The following is a 22,346-nucleotide window of genomic DNA, read 5'->3' on the forward strand; positions in this document are numbered from 1 at the left end:
ATCCCTGAACCTGAATATTGATCATTATTGAAATTGACAATGTTATTGTTTAGAAACATTCTTTGGTTGGTGTTCTGTGTTTTAAACGCAATTTTGATATCTTGTTTTTTAAATGGGTTTGAGACTTGATAAATGTTAGGATTATTATATGTGAATGTAGAAAATATACACTTTTTTTGTTTATCTGGAATAAGATTTGACATTAGTTTATTCTTGACTTTTCTGATTATACGGTTAATCATTTCTATATTGAATTCGTTAAACTCAGCTATGTTTTTTATATAATTTATTTCTTTATTGCGGTCCTTGGGTGTGAGGGGAATTTTGAAAGCTCTATAAATGAACCGTTTTTAATTGCAATTAGGGTAAAAGTTGGCTTTCTACAGATTTGGCACTTGAATTTGTTATTCTTATGCATAGCAGAGATGTCTAAAAGGTGTATAGATTTATTGACTTCCTCTTCTTTAGTAAAATTTATATTCCGATCTAGAGTATTCAGGTATTCTAAAATATTGTCATTATTGTCGAGTTTTTGGTATATTATGGTAAATGTATCATCCACATAGCGTACCCATAAGCTTAGTCCTTTTATTTTAGTTAATATTTTGGTCTGTTTTAAGTGATACATTTATATATTTGCCAGGATACCTCAAATAGGATCTCCCATTGATAAACCCTTTTGAAAATACATTTTCCCATTGAGGGTGGAAAAGTTGCTATCTAATGCAAAGTTTAATATATTAATAAATTCATCTACTTCTAATCTGCTGAGATGACTCTGCTTGGTTTGATTTTCATTAATAATACTGACTGTTTCTTTAGTTGGAATGTTTGAGTACATATTGGTTATATCGAATGAGCACATGACATGATTAGATTGTATTTTAAATACTGTTAGTTTCTCACAAAGTCTATTGAATTTCTTAGTGGGGAAATGTTATTAAGTTTATAGTATTTTTAAAGAAAGATATGTATAAATCTTGATGTCTTATAATTTGGGCTAGTCTTACTATTAATAATAGGTCTTATAGGAATTTCAGTTTTATGAATTTTTGGTAGTGCTCTCGCTGTAGGTAGGTTCGGGTTCATATTTATTAACTTTTGTGATTCCTGTTCTTTTAATTGAAAAGTTGAATTTTTAAGTAAAGTTTTGAGGTTGTGCTGAACTCGGGCTATGAGATCTTCGCTTATTATGGAAAAACTTCAGTTTTATTAATATATTCATTTTTATTCATTCTTTGTCGGCTTTTGTAACTATGATGTCATTCTGTTTCTTTGTTGTTTTTTTTTTAATCTTTGTTTAATTAGTGATTAGTAAGTTTAGAATTTGTATTTATTACATTTGCCAAATTAGTGAGTTTTTCTTAATTTCATGTCTCGTATCATTTTGCTGTTCGACAGAAAGCTTGGGTCTATTGAATTCGACTTCTGCTATTGTCGTTATAATATTTTTTTCCTTGTGAAAACTAGGCCAGTTAAACTTTACTCCTTTGCTGAGTAAATTTAATTCCTCCTCTGAAAATTGTGTGTTTGAAATGTTTACCGTAAGTGGAGTGTTGTTTAATAGTGGGTTGGATTTTTTTATTTCTGTATTCTGGTTTGCTATTTTTGAGTTAGGATTTTTGAGGCGTATGAGTTTCCCATCTAGTGTTTTATGTATCTTACTTAGTATGGTTTCTAATTTATTAGTTACGTGCATTTGGAACAAGCTCCATTCTATGGGAACTATAGAGCATCCAGCGTTAAGAAAAGACTACAGGCCTTATGGGCTTTTACTTCTGTTGGTGTTACCCACTTTAGTTCTACATGCATATAAACATTATAATGAATTCCTATCAAAATGTATACTTTTTCTTATGAAACAAGGATTGGTTGTGCCATACAATACTAAATAAGACGTAAAATCATTTTGATATCTTTGAGTTTATCCTTTTAAATATCGTATATGCGGTTCAGTACACGGAACAGCCGGCCATGCTTGTCGCATTGCGCGCCACATTTCAGTGTGTAGTGCGGAAGTGTGTACAGTAGACAACACGTGTAATAACTCAGCTTAACCACTGCGAATCATCATTGGTGAGGTCAGTGCGGCATGTTTCCCTTTTTGTGTGTGTCACTCATTACAATGATTGGGAGATATTCGGCAGAGTGGAGTGATCGTCTTCCTGGGGCGCATAGTGTTTTGTTATAAATACAGTATAATTTATTGTGTTTCATTTTTCGTGTATTGCATTGCTTTTGGTTGTGTGTATCGTGTATAGTTTTTGTCTGTTTAGTATTTTTTATATAATCAGTCAGCGAGTAATACATTTAAATTATAGCTGAACATGTGAAAAGGATAAGTAGTGAAGTTGTCAGGAGAAAGGAACGGCAAATGGTGCTTAATTCATTTTCATATTTGAAAACAAAGCATCCAGGACGAAGTGTAAACTGGGTAGTAGATAAAGCCGCAAAGTTTTTAGGAATTTCGAAGACTTCTGTCTTCAAAATAAGGAAGGAAGCCAGCGAAGGGCACTCCAGAGTCCCAGCAAGAAGCGGGAAAGGAAACAGTTAATTCGCAGTAATTCCAGACTCATTAAATACCATGATTTTGTCAGAAGTGGAATACGGCGCACTGTTCATGAATTCTATTTTAGAGATGAACCGCCAACTCTGAACACAATCCTCACTTCCGAAAAACAGCAACTCCGAACTACCTGATTTTAAGAAATCATACGAATAGGTCATTCAGCATTCCGTATTTTATGTTGCGGAAGAATATTTAAGTTATCGTATTTTGTGATAAACATGAAGCCCTTGCATCTGTTGTCACTTACGAGTAAATTTATCTGAAATGAGCTGAAGGATACATCACCGAGACAGAGATATCTCGCCGTCAGCTTCCTGTGTTGTAACCACACAGTATATGCCTTAATAATGAAATGTTTCTGGGGGCTAATAGACTCAGCACTGCGCTCCCTTAAAGCAACAACGATCATGAAACTTTCTCAGATATAAGAAACAAGACAATCATTTCGGTTTCTGGATATGCATATTATTATTATTATTATTATTATTATTATTATTATTATTATTATTATTATTATTATTATTATTTAGTTCGCATCCCTGCATGTTCAAACTCTTCCTCTATTTCGAATGATACACTCAGTGGGCTATTATCCTTAGAAACGTTATGGCAAAACGAAATTTCATTAATGACTGGAGATAATCTGGCATTTATATTATTATTAGTCTTGCAACAGCTGTACCAAGTGTTGTATAATTTTATGTCATGACTGTATTTCGCAAGCAGTGCCCGAGCCGCGCTGAGTGAGCGAGTATGGCAACAGTGGAAGGCAGCAGGCCCATAAGGCCTGTAGTCTTTTCTTAACTCTGGATGCTCTATAGTTGTTGGGAAGCGTTTAAATGTGACCTGTATAACTGTGTATTTAAGTACCTACGTTTTCTTTCTGTATAGAATTTTTATTTTGTTTTTTAACCAAATTCTGTTTATCTTATTCTGGATGTTATTCATGTTAGATGTTAAAATATATTTTGTTTGTGTGGATCTTAAGACATTGGAATCGAAACAGACTTTCAACGTATTAGGTTGTGTTACGTACATGTAGTACGTGTTGAAGAGATGTTAAGTACAGAACAAAAATGGCCAGTTGGACACCAGTGGGATCCGAACCCACAACCTCCCGATTTCGCGTCGGTTGCTCTACCAATTGAGCTAGGCCACCATAGCAGTTTTTTCTTTTAATTTATATTAATGTCAAATTAAAACTTTATCCTGAATATTTCCATTGCAGATTTGCAGATTCTGAATAGAGGATTCATATCCAATGGCATACTGATGTGGTATTTATTCATTATCAGTGGTTCCTGATTTTCCCACTGACAGTCACAAAATCATCTTTAATGTTTGAGATGGTTAAGCCTGATGTAGGTTTATGTTCTATCAACAAACTACATATATAAATGGTTCAGTTTTTCATCTCCTTTAATTTGCCATTTTTTCTTTTACTGGCTTCTAATTACAAACAATTCATTAAAATTCCAGTCCAAGAACTGGGGATTACGTTTTGAGGATATGTTTCAGTTTTAAATATACATGGAGGTCTAGCATATGAAATGAGCCTTAGCTGATGATCATCTTTCAAACTTAAAACATCCAAGTGATCTGTATTAATACTCTGTTTTCATTACCATGTTGAACAAGCATAAACAGTAGCAGAAAGAGAAATAGAGAAATTTTAACACATACAATACATCAAATTATGTTAATCTTAACAAGCCCAAATCAAAAATCTTCGTTTGAAATGAGAAGCTAATATTTTCCTGGAGAGAGGGTAAAATACCATGAAGACTAGATTAAATTTTGAACAGTTTCCCAGTTAAGACACGGTCAATGGGTATAAGTTATGGAAGCTACACCAACAAGGTAAAACCTTGGTAATCTGACTTCCATAAGCCAGATATTTAATATGGAAAATAAAATATAGAATAAGCTGTGAAAATGCAGAATGGAAGATGTCAGAAGTGTCTGAAAGTTAACAACTGCAATCAACACTTAGCTCCATGCCAGTTAGGAATGCCTATTGCTGAGCATACACACTGCAGTTAGTTTCTATTAAACTACGTATCAAGCATATTTTGTTCTCTGTACTTTACATTACTGTATGATACTGAATTTTAACAGCTTAGCTTTATGTCAATGAGCAAGCCATTTTCTGGATAGAAATGCAAACACAAGGATTTTTCTGTTCACGAAAAATAGCAGTAACACAAACACTCATGGGAAATGCAGAAACAGTCTGTCTCCCTCATCAGGAAGAAAAAAGTGAACTGTTGACATCATAATTATCAATGTCATACTCCAGTTGCCCGAGTGTGGTTAACAAGCCTCCTCCACTCTTTTCTGTCCTTCCACTTTTCCTGCTCCATTACTTCCACCACATCCAATCCAGCTTCTCTAATGTCCTTCCAAATCTGATCCATCCACCTTCTTCTCAGTCTTCCAACTGGTCTCTTTCCCTTAACTTCTCTTTCCAATTCCCTTCTTGCTATTCATTCCTTTCCCATTCCTTTTACATATCTGAACCATCTCAGTCTTGTTTTCTGTATCTTCTGTACTAACGGTTTTATATCTAGCTCTTCTCTGATTTTAATATTTAGAATTCTATCTCTTCTCTTAACTGATGGTCTTAAAAATTTCATTTCTACTGCTTGGATCTTACTATCTTGTGTCTTATTAGTTATCTGCGTTTCTACTCCTATGTTACAACTGGTATGAAATGCTGTTTATATGTTAATTTCGTTCTCTTGGGTACTTTGTCGTCCTATAAAAGCTCTCTGACTTGATGATAAAATGCTGTACCTTTACTTAGTCTGTTATTAATTTCAGGGTTGATTTTATTACTTCCGTTAATAATGCTACCCAGATACTGTATGTAAACTGTTCTACATTCTCTAACCATTCTCCGTCTATGTTCACTTGGCTTCTCTATTTCTCTTTTCCAAAGTGCATGACTACAGTTTTTTTTTCTACTAATTACTATTCCAAACTCCTTCAGATTTTCATTCCAAATGTCCAGTCTCCTTTGTACTTCATTTTCTCCCTTTCCCCAAATCACGTCATCTGCAAATACCAAAGCATTCACTTCATCACTACTGATACTCTGTTTTACACATTTTATGATTTCATCCATCAATATAATAAACAATAATGGCAACAGTGCACTTCCTTGCTTGAGACTTTTTTTTTTTTTTTTTTTTTTGTATAAAATGTTTCAGTCACCACTCCCCACTTATACACTGCTTTTACTCATACATGTTTTCTCTTAACTGTATCATAAGATTTTTCCAAATCAAAAAATACGACTATGATTTCCTTGTTCCTTTCTGGATGTTTTTCCATTATCGTTCGCACTGTAAATATAAAGTCTATTGTTGATTATTCGATCTAAAGCCATATTGTTCTTCCTCTGTGTTTCTATTATATCCCTCAGTCCTTTGTCTATGACTTTCTCCATTATTTTTAGTCCTCTATAATAATTTTTAGCTCTATAATTTTCACATTTCTTCCCATTTCCTTTTTTTGAACAGTGGTACAATGCTTCCTTGTTGCCAATCTTCAGGTATCCTTTCATCCTTCCATATGGAATTGAGGGCTCGGTATAGCCACTGTAATCCAAACACTTCCTGCTGCCTTAATCATATCAGTATTGAATTTGTCTTTTCCACTTGCTTTACCTATGGTCATTGTTTTCACTGCCCATTCAAGTTCCAACCACGTTACCGGGTTCTCTTCTTTTTCTTCATCTTAATATTTCCATTTTCTTTTCTTATATACAATACTGAACTGTTGACATTTGTGCTAAAATATGTGGAAAAAGTGAAGCAAATGACAAAGCCTGCAGAACAAACCCAAGACAATGTTGTATACAATTGGTTTACACAACTATTTTCGAGTGCATTAGCAGTCAGAAAAAATGTAATTCAAGCTGCTGCAGAAAGCAGCTAGGAACAAACTTTTCATACGCCCAGACTGGTTATTCTGACTTTAAAGATTCCATAACAGAGTGAAGTGTTTTGTTTGTTTTGTTTTTATGTTTCCTTTTGCAGCTTTTGCCCTTCTTACATAGTTTCAATCCATAGTCTACTGTTATTCTAGTTAATACAGATTATTTTTAAAATCTGGTTAACTTATCTTCCCAATTAATATGAATTAATAAGGTTCTACTGTATGGTAGATCATGCAAGATACAGTGAAATATTTGTCTGCTAAAATTTCTATAGCTTCCCAAACAAACCATCAAACCCACTCACTCATACTGAATACTTACTTGCCTATTCCAGGAGGATTAGTATTGGCATGATACAAATCGATCTTCTGTAAAGGTGGAGCAGCAGCAATGTAGACCTGTAATTACAAAATTAACATAAGATACTTTAGAATACAGTAACAAAGTTCTACTCTCTCCAAATCAGATTTACTATATGTAGCCTAACTGGATGGGTAATCTTCACACTTGTAACTAATGCACACTTCAGGATGCAGCCATTCAGCATTAATGAAAGATGGGATACTCAGTTTCTCCATTCACTTAGGAGTGAATGGCAGAATAGTCAAAATCAGAAAATAATTAAAATAGGAGAAAGAAGTAAGTTACAAAGATTAAAGAACGTTGTAATATTTCACCTTAGTTGTTCATAGTATGCACAGAGGCAAATTTACCTACTTGACGCCCTAAGGTAGAGAAAAATATTTCCACCCCCTTCTTTAGACATGAATGTATCACCAAATAACTTACATCTGTACATAGCCAAATGATGATGATGATGATGATGATGATGATGATGATGATGATGATGATGATAATTACAAGCAAACTGAATTCACCAAACTCAAGTCAAGCAATGGGTGGTTTACAGTGTGCTTTCTTTGTTGCATATTCATCGATCATTATCTTCATAGTCAAGTTGCTGTGTCAGCAAGACTGTTGACTCGATCATACGACAAGGATAATCATAAGTAGAAGTGAGAAGTAAGAAAGAGCACTCAGCTGAACCATAGGTTGCAGCATTTAACAAAATGTTCTCTGAATCTCTGAATTATTACATATAGTTCATATTAAAGTCCATACTGACGTCAATTTTTTCTTGTTGAGAAGTATTATCCACCAAAAATTCTCTGAATTAGGAAACAGTTAAATATGGTTTTCAAACAACTCTCTATACCATGTATTTAGCCCAGCTGGTGGCCATGAACTGTTAAGTCTATAGGGTCTGACACTGTGGTTAGCCAATTTGAGTCCCATTGGTCGAAAAAAATTACCATCAGAATGTTGGACGCAGAGTAGGAAAGGTGGTGGTATACAATTTCTGATCGCTACAGTACGTGCCAAAAGCCTCAATTCAATTCCAAACCTCTCCACAGTGTTCATATGGAATGAGGGTATATGAAGCTGATAATGGTGATTCGTCGGATGGATATGTTAAGCCCTGTGCAGAGCCCTTAGGGCTAATCAACAGGAACTTACTATGCACCGACACCAGGCTTCAACCTCTCCCTTCCTACCGTCATATGTCACATCATTCATTTCATCTCGTTAACTCCTCTGATGAGATTAACATCAGAATGGGCATCCAGTCATAAAAAGTGGCTATGAAGATTCATCTTATTTCACATCTGAACCTGAACAAGATACTTGAGGGTGTTTTTATTTCACTGCTTGTAATATGTGCTTTAAAATGAATAACATCATCACAACGGCCATGATTTTGACGACCTAAAAGTGCTTAAAAAATTACCTATAAAATAACGGCAAAAAGCCAGTAAAAAGTTCCAAAAACTTTAAAAAATGACAAATTCTTAATGGAATTTTAATGAAATTTAATGTTATACACATTATAACAAGCTTTTGGGCTTTTGCCATGTCAAGAAAACAAGGTGAAATTCTTTACGTTTCACAAAGAACTTTGCTCCACGTCTTCAGAAGAAAATCTCGACTGTTTACGAGACTTCTCCAACTGGAGCTGTCTCCCCTGGAATGTGGACATTTCCAAGAAGTGGTTAACAAAGTTTCTCTAGTCCCTGGCTCCCCTGGAATGTGGACATTTCCAAGAAGTAAGTGGTGAACAAGGTTTCTCTAGTCCCTGGCTCCCCTGGAATGTGGACATTTCCAAGAAGTAAGTGGTGAACAAAGTTTCTCTAGTCCCTGGCTTGACAAAGCATTATGAAGATTCTCGAGTCTCTGTATCCATCCTCACTTCAAGTTGCAATAATATTCAATACCATGTGTGTAAATGCTTCAAAATCCTTATACACGTAAAAAATTATTAAAAAGTATAAAATCTATATATATATATATATATATATAAAATAAGAGTTTTGTCTGTACATTGCTCCGAATTTGAAGAGAATGGTATTTCTGTATCGGTCATGTCCATAGTAACAAGAAAATGCATTGTTTACTTTTCTGTAGTTTCTGCCTGTATGTATGTACATACATCACAAGAAAAGGGCTGAAGAGAATTTAATGAAAGTTAGTGTGTGAAGTCAGGGGATGAGCCACTACAATCTAGGCTATAAATCATTTTACTCACGCTGAGTGAAATGGTAGTTTAGGGGAAGGCCTAAAATTGAATTCTCAAATATTTATATTATTAGTGGTCCTATCGATAAATACTACATAAATAAAGTTATATATAATTAAATTTCTGATCATTTATGTCATACATTGTTACCATACCAGCTTTGATAACACAGATATTCATGAATTTGTATTTTTGTTGCCAAGTCCATATCAACGCCAAGCCACGAGAAAATGGGTTAACAGAATTTAATGAAAGTCAGTATATAGAGTCGGGGAATAAGAAACTACAGTCTGAGTTTTAAACTATTTTATTCCCCCTGTATGAAATTGTAGTTTAGGGGAAGGCGCCTAAAATTTAATTTTTAAATACCTATGTTATTTGTCCTATCGTAAAGTACTACACAACAAAAGTTACAGAGAATACAATTTCCGCCCTTTAATGTTTTATTTAATTTTACCGTACCGACTATCATAGGAGTGGTATTTCAGAGTCGGTAGAAAACTAAATGTGAAGGCCTACAATACTGAAAGCACATAACATTGATCAACAATAACATTACATTGACCATTGTTTGTGGTGCTGTTCTTTGTCTCTTCTGCTGCTCCTCAACTCCGATAGATGGGATTACTGCTGTGTACCGAGTATAACAGGCTGACTGAATATTGGCGGGAAATAGCTGGGGAGTTAGAAAACTTTCTTCTTTACCATGTCAATCCTCTGGTTCATACATTTTTTGATACCGTACTGGTGGTAACTCACTGGTTCATCAGAGTATTCCCTCCTCTGATGCGCTGTTCTGAATGAGCAGTGTGCACTCAAGGCAGAGCCTCAAGTAGTAGTAGTAGTAGTAGTAGTAGTAGTAGTAGTAGTAATAGTAGTAGTGGTGGTGGTGGTGGTAGTAGTAGTAGTACCTGGTCTAGAATTACAATTTGGGCATATTCCAAATTATAGCACCACAATTCACTAAATAACTCAAAATTCAACCCTGAAAAGAGCCGTTTCTTAAAAGGAGCTTCATCCTCTCCACTTTTATTAAATTCTACATTCATTTTATTCAAAATTAGCAGTGAAGTGGGGGTTTTTCAGCCGCCATTGTAGTGAATTGAGATTTTCTGACTCATCGGATACTCCTAGGAAACAAATTAGTAAAAGGGCATAGTTTTTGCCCTGGGACTCTCCACTATTCGACCCTCTCCCCTCCGTAAAAAGACTAAGAGTGTTCACGGATCACGGCTGTCTGCGGCCTGGTCATTCCAGCTCTGGAACTTTGGACTGCCAGATCGGCAGTGTAGTACTGTTCGTTAAAAGTGAGAAAATGTGTGGTTTTTCATTTGATCGAATATTACATGTGAAATCATTGCTTTTACTCACACCATTCCTACTGGTCATTGTAATGACCTAAGTTCATTTCAGTTAGGAAAACCACTAAGACAGTCTTTCTGAGGATGTAAAAAGGCAGGTGGAGAGTGAGTGTCTGCCATTATAATGCTATTCCCCAACCTGGTTGTGACTGATGGTAGGCAAACGGGCTTACCATTACAAAGAAAATTCCCTAACGCAGTCTTCATATGAGAAAAGACGTTTCGTGATTTTTCCGTCGCGTTTCCAGGGTAACGTTAAGAGCTATGCAATTTAATACAGTCTTACAATGTGTACTCTATCTAACCTACAATTCTGTATACAATGTAGAATTCTGTAGCGAAGCACGGGTACATCAGCTAGTAGTCTAATAAATTCCATAAAATAACCAAATAATGATGTATAGTTTTTTAAAATTACCTAAAAATACAAAATGATAAAAAAATGACAAAAAATTACCTAAAAATTAGCATTTCTACAATGTGGGAACTATTATCAGGATTTCTGTACAAGTTAGCAATGTCTGTTGTGAACCAATTAAAAACATGACATGTCATCAAAATCCTAGCCTTGCTCTCACACAAACATTCTTCTGACTTACAGTTTTCTAGCACCTTTTAATAGTTCAGTGCAGTTTGTCCAGGCACTAAATTTGCTATAAAACTCTTCCAATTATTTTTTCCTTTTCTGCAACTCAGATATCAATGTCTATAATAACCGAAACTGTATTCACACAAAAATCTTTCCTATCCTTCAAAAGCAGTATCAAACCCAGCTGTTTCGCCCACTTTCAGAATTCTTGATCTTTTTTTCCTCTTTGTGACTGTTCTGTACATACAGTAATCTTACTCTTTTTGATGCTAGCATTTTCACATGTGACATACATTAGAGTCCCGTTAATCCTAACACCATTAATCCGAAAGTCTGGTTAATCCAAACTGAAATATTCAATTTTATAAAAAATTCTCCTTATTGAAATGAAAGAACATATTATAGAATGAAGATTTACTTGCATTTTATCAGTCATATTTTACTAGAATAACTTAATATAAACATAATTACACATCATAAACCATCAATCACTAATCGTTTATCTTTACAAAGTCTGTTAGTTTCTTTTGCCGTTGTGATTGGAACCTACTCGAAAATGAAGTGTTAAACCAGCGTCTCATAAACATCACATCGGTGAGTCACGTGTTCACGTTCTGCAACACTACCACTGAGAGAGCAGCAGAACTATTAAAGAAACATCACAAGCAGCTCTTCGCATCCCAGGCACAATGCAGTTTTAGGAGACAAGTTTTAACCTAGTTTTAGTCGTTTTCTCCTCTACGGGTTCTTAACTACCCTACTGTAATTTTATACAGTATTTTATTAATGTAACTGCTAAAGAACGGACATTTCAAATTACAGTATGTACTGTATTGTAGAAACTATTTCCCTCAGACGATTGAGGCGCTGGCCTTCTGACCCCAACCTGGCAGGTTTGATCCTGGCTCGGTCTGGTGGTATTCGAATATGCTCAAATACGTCAGCCTCATGTTAGTAGATTTACTGGCACGTAAAAAAACTTCTGCGGGAGAAAATCCCGGCACATAGGCATCTCCGGAAACCGTAAAAGTAGTTAGCGAGACGTAAAAACAACGACATTATTATTAGAAAGCATTTTCTGGTTAATCCGAAAATTTTGTAATCTGAACAGATTCCGGTCCCAATTAGTTCGGATTAAGGAGACTCTACTGTATATGAACAATACTCTCAAACATATTCAAATAAAGAATCATACAAATTTATTATAGCCCCAATAATGACATCAACATTTTATTTGTAGTATTAAATCTCTTAAATAGGCTATTGCTGACCAGTGTGTGATTATCACAGTTTCCATACTCTGTAGACTGTGCAGCATTCCCATTACCTCGCATCTTAGCGAGTGCTTTCCAAAGCTGATATTATTTCTCCCCAATTAACATTGAGACTATAGCAGGCATCATGACACCCTGACCAGCGTGCTTTTGAACGCCATTTTATGGAAACTGAACTTATTTAATTTTGACTGCAAAATATTCCAACAGCTAGTTGAAGCAGAGAAAATAAAAAATGTAAAAATGTTGGTACCCAAGGAAAACTGAAGACACTTTAAGACTACATTCTGCTCTACATGATCTTATTAAGTTAAGGGAGTGTGCTGCACACATACTATATGTATCAAGAGGTTTCATTTGCTTAATTCTAGCTTGGAGGCCAGGGTAAGTACCAGTCATATTACTTGCATTGTCATTTGACTGACCCCTGCACAACTGAATGTACAAATCATATTTACTTAATAAACTTACTGAAGCATCAAATAATTATTCTCATTTATGCCCTGAATTTGAGTCAAAACAGATTAGTCTTTCACAGGAAATCTATGTTGTGATAAATACCTTACTTCAAAAGAGAGCTGGGCTACATATCAGAGGTGGTGAAAAAACATTTAGTTTCCTTCACTTCATTTACAATGTACTTCACCACTGGTGACCTTTGCAGATTTCTCTCACTCGAAGAAGAACTGGCACTTTAAATAGTGGTAGACCAGTTTAGGACTAATGTCCAAAGTGTGTTCAATACAACAGCCAGCTCCTGGAGGCACAACTGAAATCGCCTCATTCAAGTCAAGACTCTTGTGAAAAATTTCGCCCCACATCGACCTAGACGAGCTCAATTATTCATTAATTTTCCTTTCAACCTGGTAAAGAATGTCACACAAACTTTTAGAGGAAATGTTAGAAACCCCGTGCCACTGCCAGATCGTATGAACTGAAAATCCACTTTCACTTTCGTGATGAGGTTAACATCACATGATAAACTTTCCCAATCTTCCAAATTTAAACAGTCTTGAATAATGATTTTTTTTCTTTTATAGAAGTTTCCACTGACTTTCTTACAATCTTGTTGAGCACTTACACATTCTGGACCAACACTGCATCTGGTTTACAAAGGACATCAGCATTAATTCCCCTTTCGGTTCACAGTTTCCTCCAAGTGATAGTGTCTGCTTTACAGGAATGTAGATGCATTATAGTAAATGCAAATGAAGAATATCTATTGTGGATGGTCATCCACAATGAGTGAAGGCATGATTCCAAAGTGTCACTCGAAGTGATCTTGAGTGAGGTTTACTGTCAATACATATCAGTAACCTCTTTCCCAGAGCCACACGTTCATCTCTCATGTACAGTACTCTGAAGTGTTACCATTAAGGATTCCATGGTCCTGGATGAGGTAAATGTGTTATATGTAGATTTTAGAGCTTCGAGAAAAGTGAGGATACTTCTGTGGAATGATAAACTTTTATACATAGCCTTGAAAGGTATGGATGCATTGAATGCAACAGAAACACTGTTCAAGTAACTTGTAAATGCCTCAGTGTCCTCACTGCCTACAAATACCGTCAGTCCCATTTCTCAATAAAATTTTAGTCCTTGGGTGACACTATCGCTGAATAGTTGGAATGCTAGCCTGGCATTCATTCTTTGAAAGGAGGAAGGATCTAAATGAGTTCTTGTCAGCTTGTGGCACGCTCCAAGTCCTGCATACACAGAGAAATCTTCCTTAAAGAGTTCTCTATAAAAGTCAAAATTTATATTTTTGCTATTATAAGATAGTCCTACTTTATCACTGAAAAATTATTTATACATCTGAATATATGCACAAAATCTTAAAAAACCAAGATATTCCATTTTACATCTGCTGGACTGTGCTTGATTTTTCTTCCTGCTTAATCCCTAAAGATTTCCAGGCTTTCTTCTTTGACTGACTACCATCACATGTGAAACCTACTACTCTCACACCAGCTTTCTCTAGCTGCAGTATAACCTGAATTAGAATTTTAGCAACGATATCACCTGGAGTAGCATTTCTGATTGCATAAATGGCAATAGGTTGCACCTAGTTCTGCAAAAGAGGTAGAAACATAAAAACTAATGCATGATTTGCCAACTGATTTCTTTGACAATCTGGCGTTAGTTCACCTAAATCAATGAAGCCAACTACTTTCAGTGAACAACCATTAAACTAAATCTCTTCTCTTAGTTTAACCTCACTGAATACAACTACTCTGTTTATTCTCATCCATTTGACCCACAAAATAATCTGAAATAGCAAGTATACAATGAGGATTTACACCATAAAGACATTTAAGTACTTTGTAGAGTTTCCTCAAAGGCTTTGTGAGGAAAGAAGTACTTGCATTGTCATTTGACTGACCCCTGCACAACTGTGCTTATATCCTTTAGGTGATTTTATTCCTATAAACTCTCCAAATGAAAGTCACTACTGTACCTCATACCACTGAGAGAGTTTACTTGGCATTTCTTTAACATAATGTCTATAATAATCTGCTTCTTACTAAAAAATTTACGATCTTTAAATTGAAATTCCATGTTTTTAATCTGTCCCTATAGGAAATAAATCCTAGCTTTGGCTGAGGAAAGACTGCATTTAGCTCGCATTAATTTATGAGTTATGTTCTTCAGTCACCTTTTGAGAGACGATATTGTCTTTTTGGCATTGGTAAGAGAACTATACTGGCCCTGAATTTGAAGTTGAACATCACCACTTGCTGTTGCCATCACTGCTTCACTTGCATCATGATTCTTGTTTCCTGTCTCTCTCCCTTTTTATTTTTATTTTACAAGTTGATTAACGTCACACCAACACAGATACGTCTTATGGTGACAATGGGATAGGAAAGGGCTAAAAGTGTGAAGGAAGCGATCGTGGCCTTAATTAATGTACATCCCCAGCATTTGCCTCGTGTGAAAATAGGAAACCATCGAAAACCATCTTCAGGGCTGCCAACAGTGGGGCTCGAACCCACTATCTCCCAAATGCAAGCTCACAGCTGCGCGCCTCTAACCGCACGGCCAACTCGCTCGGTTGTTTGTTGTCCTCTTGAAACTGTCTTCATTCTTTTTCCTACTGGGTGCCTTTCGCGATTTTACCTGAGTGGATAGGTATTTCGGTAAAGTTGGAAAAATATCTGGTACCCTCTCGGCTTTTAATTTCTGCCTCACATGAGACAGTTCCACGTTTTCTCCATTTACTATGAAACAGCCTGGCTTTATAATTAAATCTGCCGAGAAATGCAGGTCACATATCCTACTTTTGGCTGACATTTGCTTTTATTTCCACGGAATAACTCTCCCCCACTTCATAAACAGATCGTTTTCTTTTGGCAGTGTAAAAAAAACGTCTATCACACTTCCTTCCGTAACCCGATTTACAACCAGGAATGAACAGTACGATATTTTCCTGAAGTACCGGTAATAGAAAACTAGTTGATTACACACACAAAGCATTGCACAGATACTAAAGATAGACCTCCAGAATATATTAAAACAAAATAAAACTCTCGATAGGCATTAAAATAATCACCATGACTTAATGCAGCACCGCACACACGCTATTACCTTTCACGCATGTACTGCTGCAGCTGGTGCTTCGCAACCATAGCACCACATTCCAGCAGGGCCACCAACGACGATGCTGAGAGAGCACAGTAATCAATCTAGCTATTATATTCGTCGTGTCAATATAACACACAATCCTGAGCCGATAAATGAGAACAGCACACAACCATGAGAAGTTAGAAAACAATGTATACGATTATGTATAAAGTTGTAGTCTAAATCACCATCACTGTGCAATAGAACACATTTTGAGTCATTCGTACATCCAAGAACAAACTATCACTCTCCTCATAAGAAACGGATGAACAATTAGGTGTTAATGAAAATTAAGACGCATCCAAGTCACAATTCTCAACAGCAGTAAGGCAGGTTCTTTGCACATCACAACACCATTCAGGTCACATTTTTGCCACGTAAATAAGTCACAGTTAGTAGACAATGTTCTCTGTCAAAGTTCCTTATTCCTCTTCAAAGGTCTTAGTCAATGTTACTTGTCAAAATACATGCACCACTAACCCTCATCAAAGATTCCCGTGTCATGATATGACCCCATACAAGCAAGTCCACCATGTGTACAGATGTCTAATGGAAAGCCTCTATAACTTTCAAAACTACAAACATCTTACAATCTATGATGCTGAGTTTGAATTTTTGAATGCCAAATGGATGGCATGAGCAGAGCATGAGCTGCCGCCAGCAGGCAAAAGGTTAATACTCTGACTGGCTACTAGGACATAAACACACAATGCACTAGGCGCTATTCATTTGTTTAACATTGATGAACATATATCTATAACATTAATATAAGGGACATTTTCAGTTGTTCTATGGAAGATGACTCACACTACATGAAATTCCCCAAATGAAACAACGGCCATTTCAAACATAACCTGAAACTTTCCCAGTTTCAACACCTTGAGCAATACTGGTACTTTATACATTGAGACTTCTTCTAACATTAGGTATTCTATAATATTATACAAAATTACATGATATTCTTTACAAAATCCATTATTCTATATTGACATACTCAATATGTCATCTTATATAATAATTAAACCTAATAAAATTACATCAATTTATACATAATTAGTGGAGTTTTTGTATTTGTCTCATTTCAAGGTTAATACTCTCGTAAGGTTTTAGTTTCTGTTGCCACCCTGCATCTTTAGTGATAAAATATGCTGAAGAACATAGTAACAGAGCTGCCGGTTGAGAATTCAGTGTGACTGAGTTTAATGTTCGCTACTGGCATAAACGGAAAGCTGCGCTAGGAACTACCAACTGAACGCGTAAGTCATTCAGAGAGCCGAAAACTGGTAAGTTTCCTGAGCTGGAAGACGAGTTGCTTCATTATGTTACAGAGTTGCAAAATGAGGCTTTAGTAACTCGCATGAGATGCTACATTTAAAACCACGCAAACTAGCGATTAAGGGAGGAATCAGCCGTTCGGATCTGAAAGTGAGCCGGGGTTGGATCCGTAGATTCATGACATGAAAAGCATTGTGTCTGCAAAGGCGAACATCTCTGTCAGAGAATGCCAAGCGATTTAAGCAACAAAATCATAGATTTTCACCACCATGTGATAGCAATGCGGAAGAAAAACAATTACCTTGAATCTTAAATTGGCTATACAGATCAAACCCTGATAAACTTCGACATGCCATGCAACACCATCATCAACAAGAAGGGAGAATCTAGCGTGCCTGTACGTACAACTGGGTGGAAAAAACAGCATTGCACTGTCATGCTAGCAATAACCGCAGATGGAAGAAAAGTGTCACCGTACGTTATTTTCAAAAGGAAAACAGTGCCTAAATCCAAGTTTCCCTAAGGCATTCATGTAGGGTTCAAGAGAAAGGATAGATGGATACAGCTCTTGTCCAGGACTGTGTCCATATGGAGTGGGGAGCACAGCCTGGGGCACTGCTTCAACGCCCAGCAATGCTAGTGTGGGACAGTTTCCACAGACATTTGGTGAAGGACATGAAGAAACGTCGTCAGGAAATGAAAAATGATCTTGTTTTAACTCCTGGTGGACTCACATACTGTCTACAGCCCTTAGATGTTTCTGTCAACAAGCCCTTCAAGAACAACATACGTAAAACGTACGCCAAATGGATGGCAGGAGGGAAGCATGAGCTGCCGCCAGCAGGCAAAATAAAGAGGTCATCAGTTGAACTTGTGTGTGACTGGGTTATGTGGGCATGGGTTATGGTGTCGACAGACGTTATTGTGAAGAGTTTCTTGAAGAAGGGCATCGCAAATGCATTGGACGAAAGTCAAGATGATGCCGTATGGGATGGTGACCAGAATGATGCATGTGAGAGTAGCTCGGCGATTGAAGGCAATGACAATGAATAGGGTAAGCATGCCAGTGCTCTCGTTTCAATAGCCTAATGCAAATTTTACATTTTTTCGGGAATGCAATCTTTCGTGCACAAATCTCCACATAATCACGCACCGAAAATGTTCATACTAATTTTTGGTAAGAAAAGTGCAAGTTATATGCAAGCAAATATGCTATTATGTGCTCTGTGGAAAACTTACCAGCAATAATAATACCACTATTACGGTACCTGCCGAGTTCATGAAATGTGCATTAAAATCACTTGTCCCACTAAGACTTGTCAATACTGCCAGAACTGGCTGGTCCTACTATCTGCATCTGACAAGAAGTCGCAGCAGCTTGTAGGTGGTGCACGAGTAGATACTACACTCTAAGCTACAAACATTTGTCATGACAGGCAGTGCGAGCCCTCTGAAACCGATGCACGTTAAACTGTTTATTATACAATACTTCTGTGAGTAAGTAAAGCACAACTGCACTACCACTCTGAAACTTCACAGCAGCACCTCAATTCACAAGAGTTACCGTGGACAGAACAGATGTTTATTGCCAGGCCTTGAGACTTGAGGTAGGCACGTGCATGTAACAGCCATGCTCACCCCTCACGCCCTTTACCCCACATCCACGCAACTTCTTGTCAGATGACCATAGTATCTAAGCTAAAGTTTCAAACCCGTCTTGTAGTAATCTTGTAGTAATCTTTCAGGACAAAGAACTATTAGTGTCGGAAAAATTGCTGATTTTACTGTACACCCTACTAACCACTTTCTCATGTTTTCTGAAAATGCCGATGTGTCCAATAGGAGTTCTTTTACATACCGGTCAATCTGCCCACAGGAGGTTGGCATATTCAAACATCTTCAAATACCACCAGACTTAAGAAGGATCAAACCTAGCAACTTCAGCTCAGAAGGCCAGCCAGCACTCTCCTATCTGAGCCACTCAGCTCAGCAAAAGTTATGAAATGTTATAAAATGTTATAAAAGTTATAAAATGGCTTTAATATGCAAATGAATCACCCAATTTCTTCTCTTGTTTCCTCTCACAGTACTTGTCTTACCTGTATGGCTATATATTTATTTCATTATCATATGGCTTTTAGTGCTGGGAGTGTCCAAGGACATGTTTAGCTCACCTGGTCTTTCTATATGACGCCCATGAGTGGTGACCTGCACGTCTGGATGTGGGATAATTATGATGATAATGTAGAGAGAGGGTGAAACCCAGCATCTGCACATAGCCTACTCCTGTCAAATACATTAAGGGGTCTGCTCAAAGCTTTATGTCCTCATCTGATGAATGAACCATCATAAACAACGCCACATGCCCTCACTCCATATGAACACTGTGGAGAGGTTTGGAATTTAACCCAGGCTTTAGGCACGCAATCTAGTGATTAGAAATTTTATACCACCACCTCTCCTACCCTACTGGTCAACATTCTGAGGGTGAAATAGTTTTTCCACTAATGGAACTCCAACTGGCTAACCACAGTGTCAGATCATAAGGACTTGACGCCTTAACGATCATGGCCACCAAGTGGACTATGTATGGCTATAAATATATGTTTTGCAATTCTTTAAAGGGCAGTATTAGACTTATTCTTAACAATCACAAATTACTTAATTGCTAATCAAATATGCTACCGATCAATAGCCTATATCATCAAGGTCAGTTACAATGGTGCATAAACAAACAAGTTTTCAACTAATTTTAAGTCACAGCCAAAGCAAATAGAGAGTTTATCTCAAATACAACTTCATGGTGGTAAGTATAAATTTCATCAATTGTGAGCAGAGTTAAATTATGTCTTAACACATACCTGGACAATGATTGTATCATCCTTCAAATACCCTCTTTGTGGATTGAGAATATCACTCCAAAATACAAACTGAGATGAACCTAATTTATCTTGAATGCTTGTATCAAACAACGCATGAAATTCTGAAACACATAATACTTTCTACTGTAAACTCCAATTAAAGACCTCTACTTATACAACACATTCTGTTACAAGAGACAGTATAATTCAATAGACAGTATAATTCAGAAACCTTTCAGTGTGACAGATACAAAAGATTAGAACAGTACAAGAAAAATCTACTGTATTTACTCAAATATAGTTCACAATGAAATTCATAGTCAGAAATGAACACGGATTTTATAAAACTAATCAAGATACATGTTTAATTTCTATTTGCCTTTATAGTAAGATTATTTATTTTTTTAAAAGAATGGGCACTTTAATATTTCAATTATTTGAAATAAATAGACAAACTAGCCACACGGTACCCTCACACAATATTACCTTCAACCACTCCCCCTTTCAATGAGACTTACGAATAAAAGCGAGTGCTTGCTCATTAATAAGCTGAGAATGAAGCAGCGGCTCACTAGTTTTGTATAAATTAAAACCGCCTCCTTGTCAAGCAACTACTTTGTGACAGAAAGCTATCTGCTCAGCCTATAATGAATGAAGGAGTTAATTAAGGCTTTGATGTAATCTCTTTCTATGTTCAGAGCATTTCGTATCAGCCCATCAGCTCAAAAGTAAGCTTTTACAAACAACAGTGTTGAAGAGAGCAGTAGTTTTTTACAAATGCTTTGTTAAGGTTGGTAAATAAAAATCATTATAACTATAATGTTTTTAAAACAATGGTCTATATCAGCACACTGAATTTAATATTCAAAGTCAGCTTTCAGAATTTAAATTTCATCATCAGTGATTAAAATTACATAAAAATATACAAAGCAATTTAAAACTCCATATAGGTGTGTCGTTAATAGTTATCAATTATAAAATAATCTTTCGGGTGACTTGTAGGTGTGAAAGATCATTTTGAAGCATTGTATGTGGGAATAGAGTGTTAAGGAGATGCATCTTGTGTCAACCAATAAGATAAAAAAATTACATAAGACAATGGTGAGTTGCGCGTACCTTTCATCACATAAAAGAGAAGTACATTGGAATGTTGTGGTATTTTGTGATTAATTTTTATCTCCTTTGGGAACAGAAGGGAATAGTACAGAGATTGCAGAACTGTCAACTGTAGAATGCAAGTTATCGGAAATATTAACACGTTCAGTACCTGCTTCTGAGCGGGACACTTGAATGCCTGGACCAGCCATTTTCATGCCCGGCCCTCTTGACGAGCATCACTCAATACAATTTACAATTACTCCTAAACTATAAATGTTAGAAAAATGATACTTTGTGCTTACCTCTAGTAAATATTTAGGGTGTGATATCTGGTGTCACAGGTTTCAAAATACGTCTAATTTCATACAGCCAATCTGTATTTTCGGCATAATGATTACTGTCACAGAAGTGAAGAAATGAAAGAATATGAAGGAAGCGTGTTCGGAACATTGTATTAGAAAATATCGGAGTATGAAAAACAGGGTCTTCGGTCCAGTACATTTTTATATCAGGATTTTGGACTGTTTCCACGATTGCATGATCGATTTCTTTGTGAAAGGCCGGGGCACTGCACTTATCACTTGACTCGCGTATAGATTGGTCTGCTCACACACATACTGATAAAATTCGTCATTCATAAAAATACTCACATAACTCAAAATATCCTGCTTATTTTCTATTTGAACTTATACCTGAATTCTCTGTAAGTGGTGGAACGGGTGGACAATAACTAGGATGACATGCATCAGGCACTTCACTTTCTCTACTGGCCTATCGGATTCGGGAATCGGAATTTCCTCGTCACTCTCACTATCTAAGTATTTCAGGAATAAGTTCATCACCAGAATCATTGTGAACATCATCTAATAATTAATCTTCCGTAAGAAATTTTGTTTTATAAGCCATTATACTACACTCGGCAAGAACGACACGCACTGCATTGGAACCTCAAGTACCGTCTTGACGTGCGAGGAAGTGCTAAGATATTCCCGCTAAAACAGCTAAGATAAACATGAGCCCACTCAACACGAGGGTTATCTCAAAAAGGTCAACCAACTTCCTGCTACAACCAGTAACGCTGACTAAGGTGCAAGAATGCATAGATGACGAATATAAACAGCATTGCTTCGCACGTAACATTAAACGTCTTACGCCGTCCACGGTCCGCAATGAGTTA

General features: G+C 36.5%; 1 protein-coding gene across 1 annotated transcript in view; it reads right to left on the minus strand.

Annotated features, from left to right (window-relative positions):
• Positions 1–22,346, minus strand: part of LOC136856988 (uncharacterized) — a 263,664-nt gene that overhangs the window by 196,325 nt on the left and 44,993 nt on the right. The window contains exons 5-6 of the mRNA XM_067135311.2: positions 20,072–20,193; positions 6,834–6,910 (exon numbers count right to left, since the gene is read on the minus strand). Of these exons, the coding sequence (XP_066991412.2) occupies positions 6,834–6,910; positions 20,072–20,193 (199 nt within the window). The remainder of the gene's footprint in view (positions 1–6,833; positions 6,911–20,071; positions 20,194–22,346) is intronic.

Source organism: Anabrus simplex, chromosome 1 (assembly GCF_040414725.1).
Source record: "Anabrus simplex isolate iqAnaSimp1 chromosome 1, ASM4041472v1, whole genome shotgun sequence".
NCBI lineage: Eukaryota > Metazoa > Arthropoda > Insecta > Orthoptera > Tettigoniidae > Anabrus > Anabrus simplex.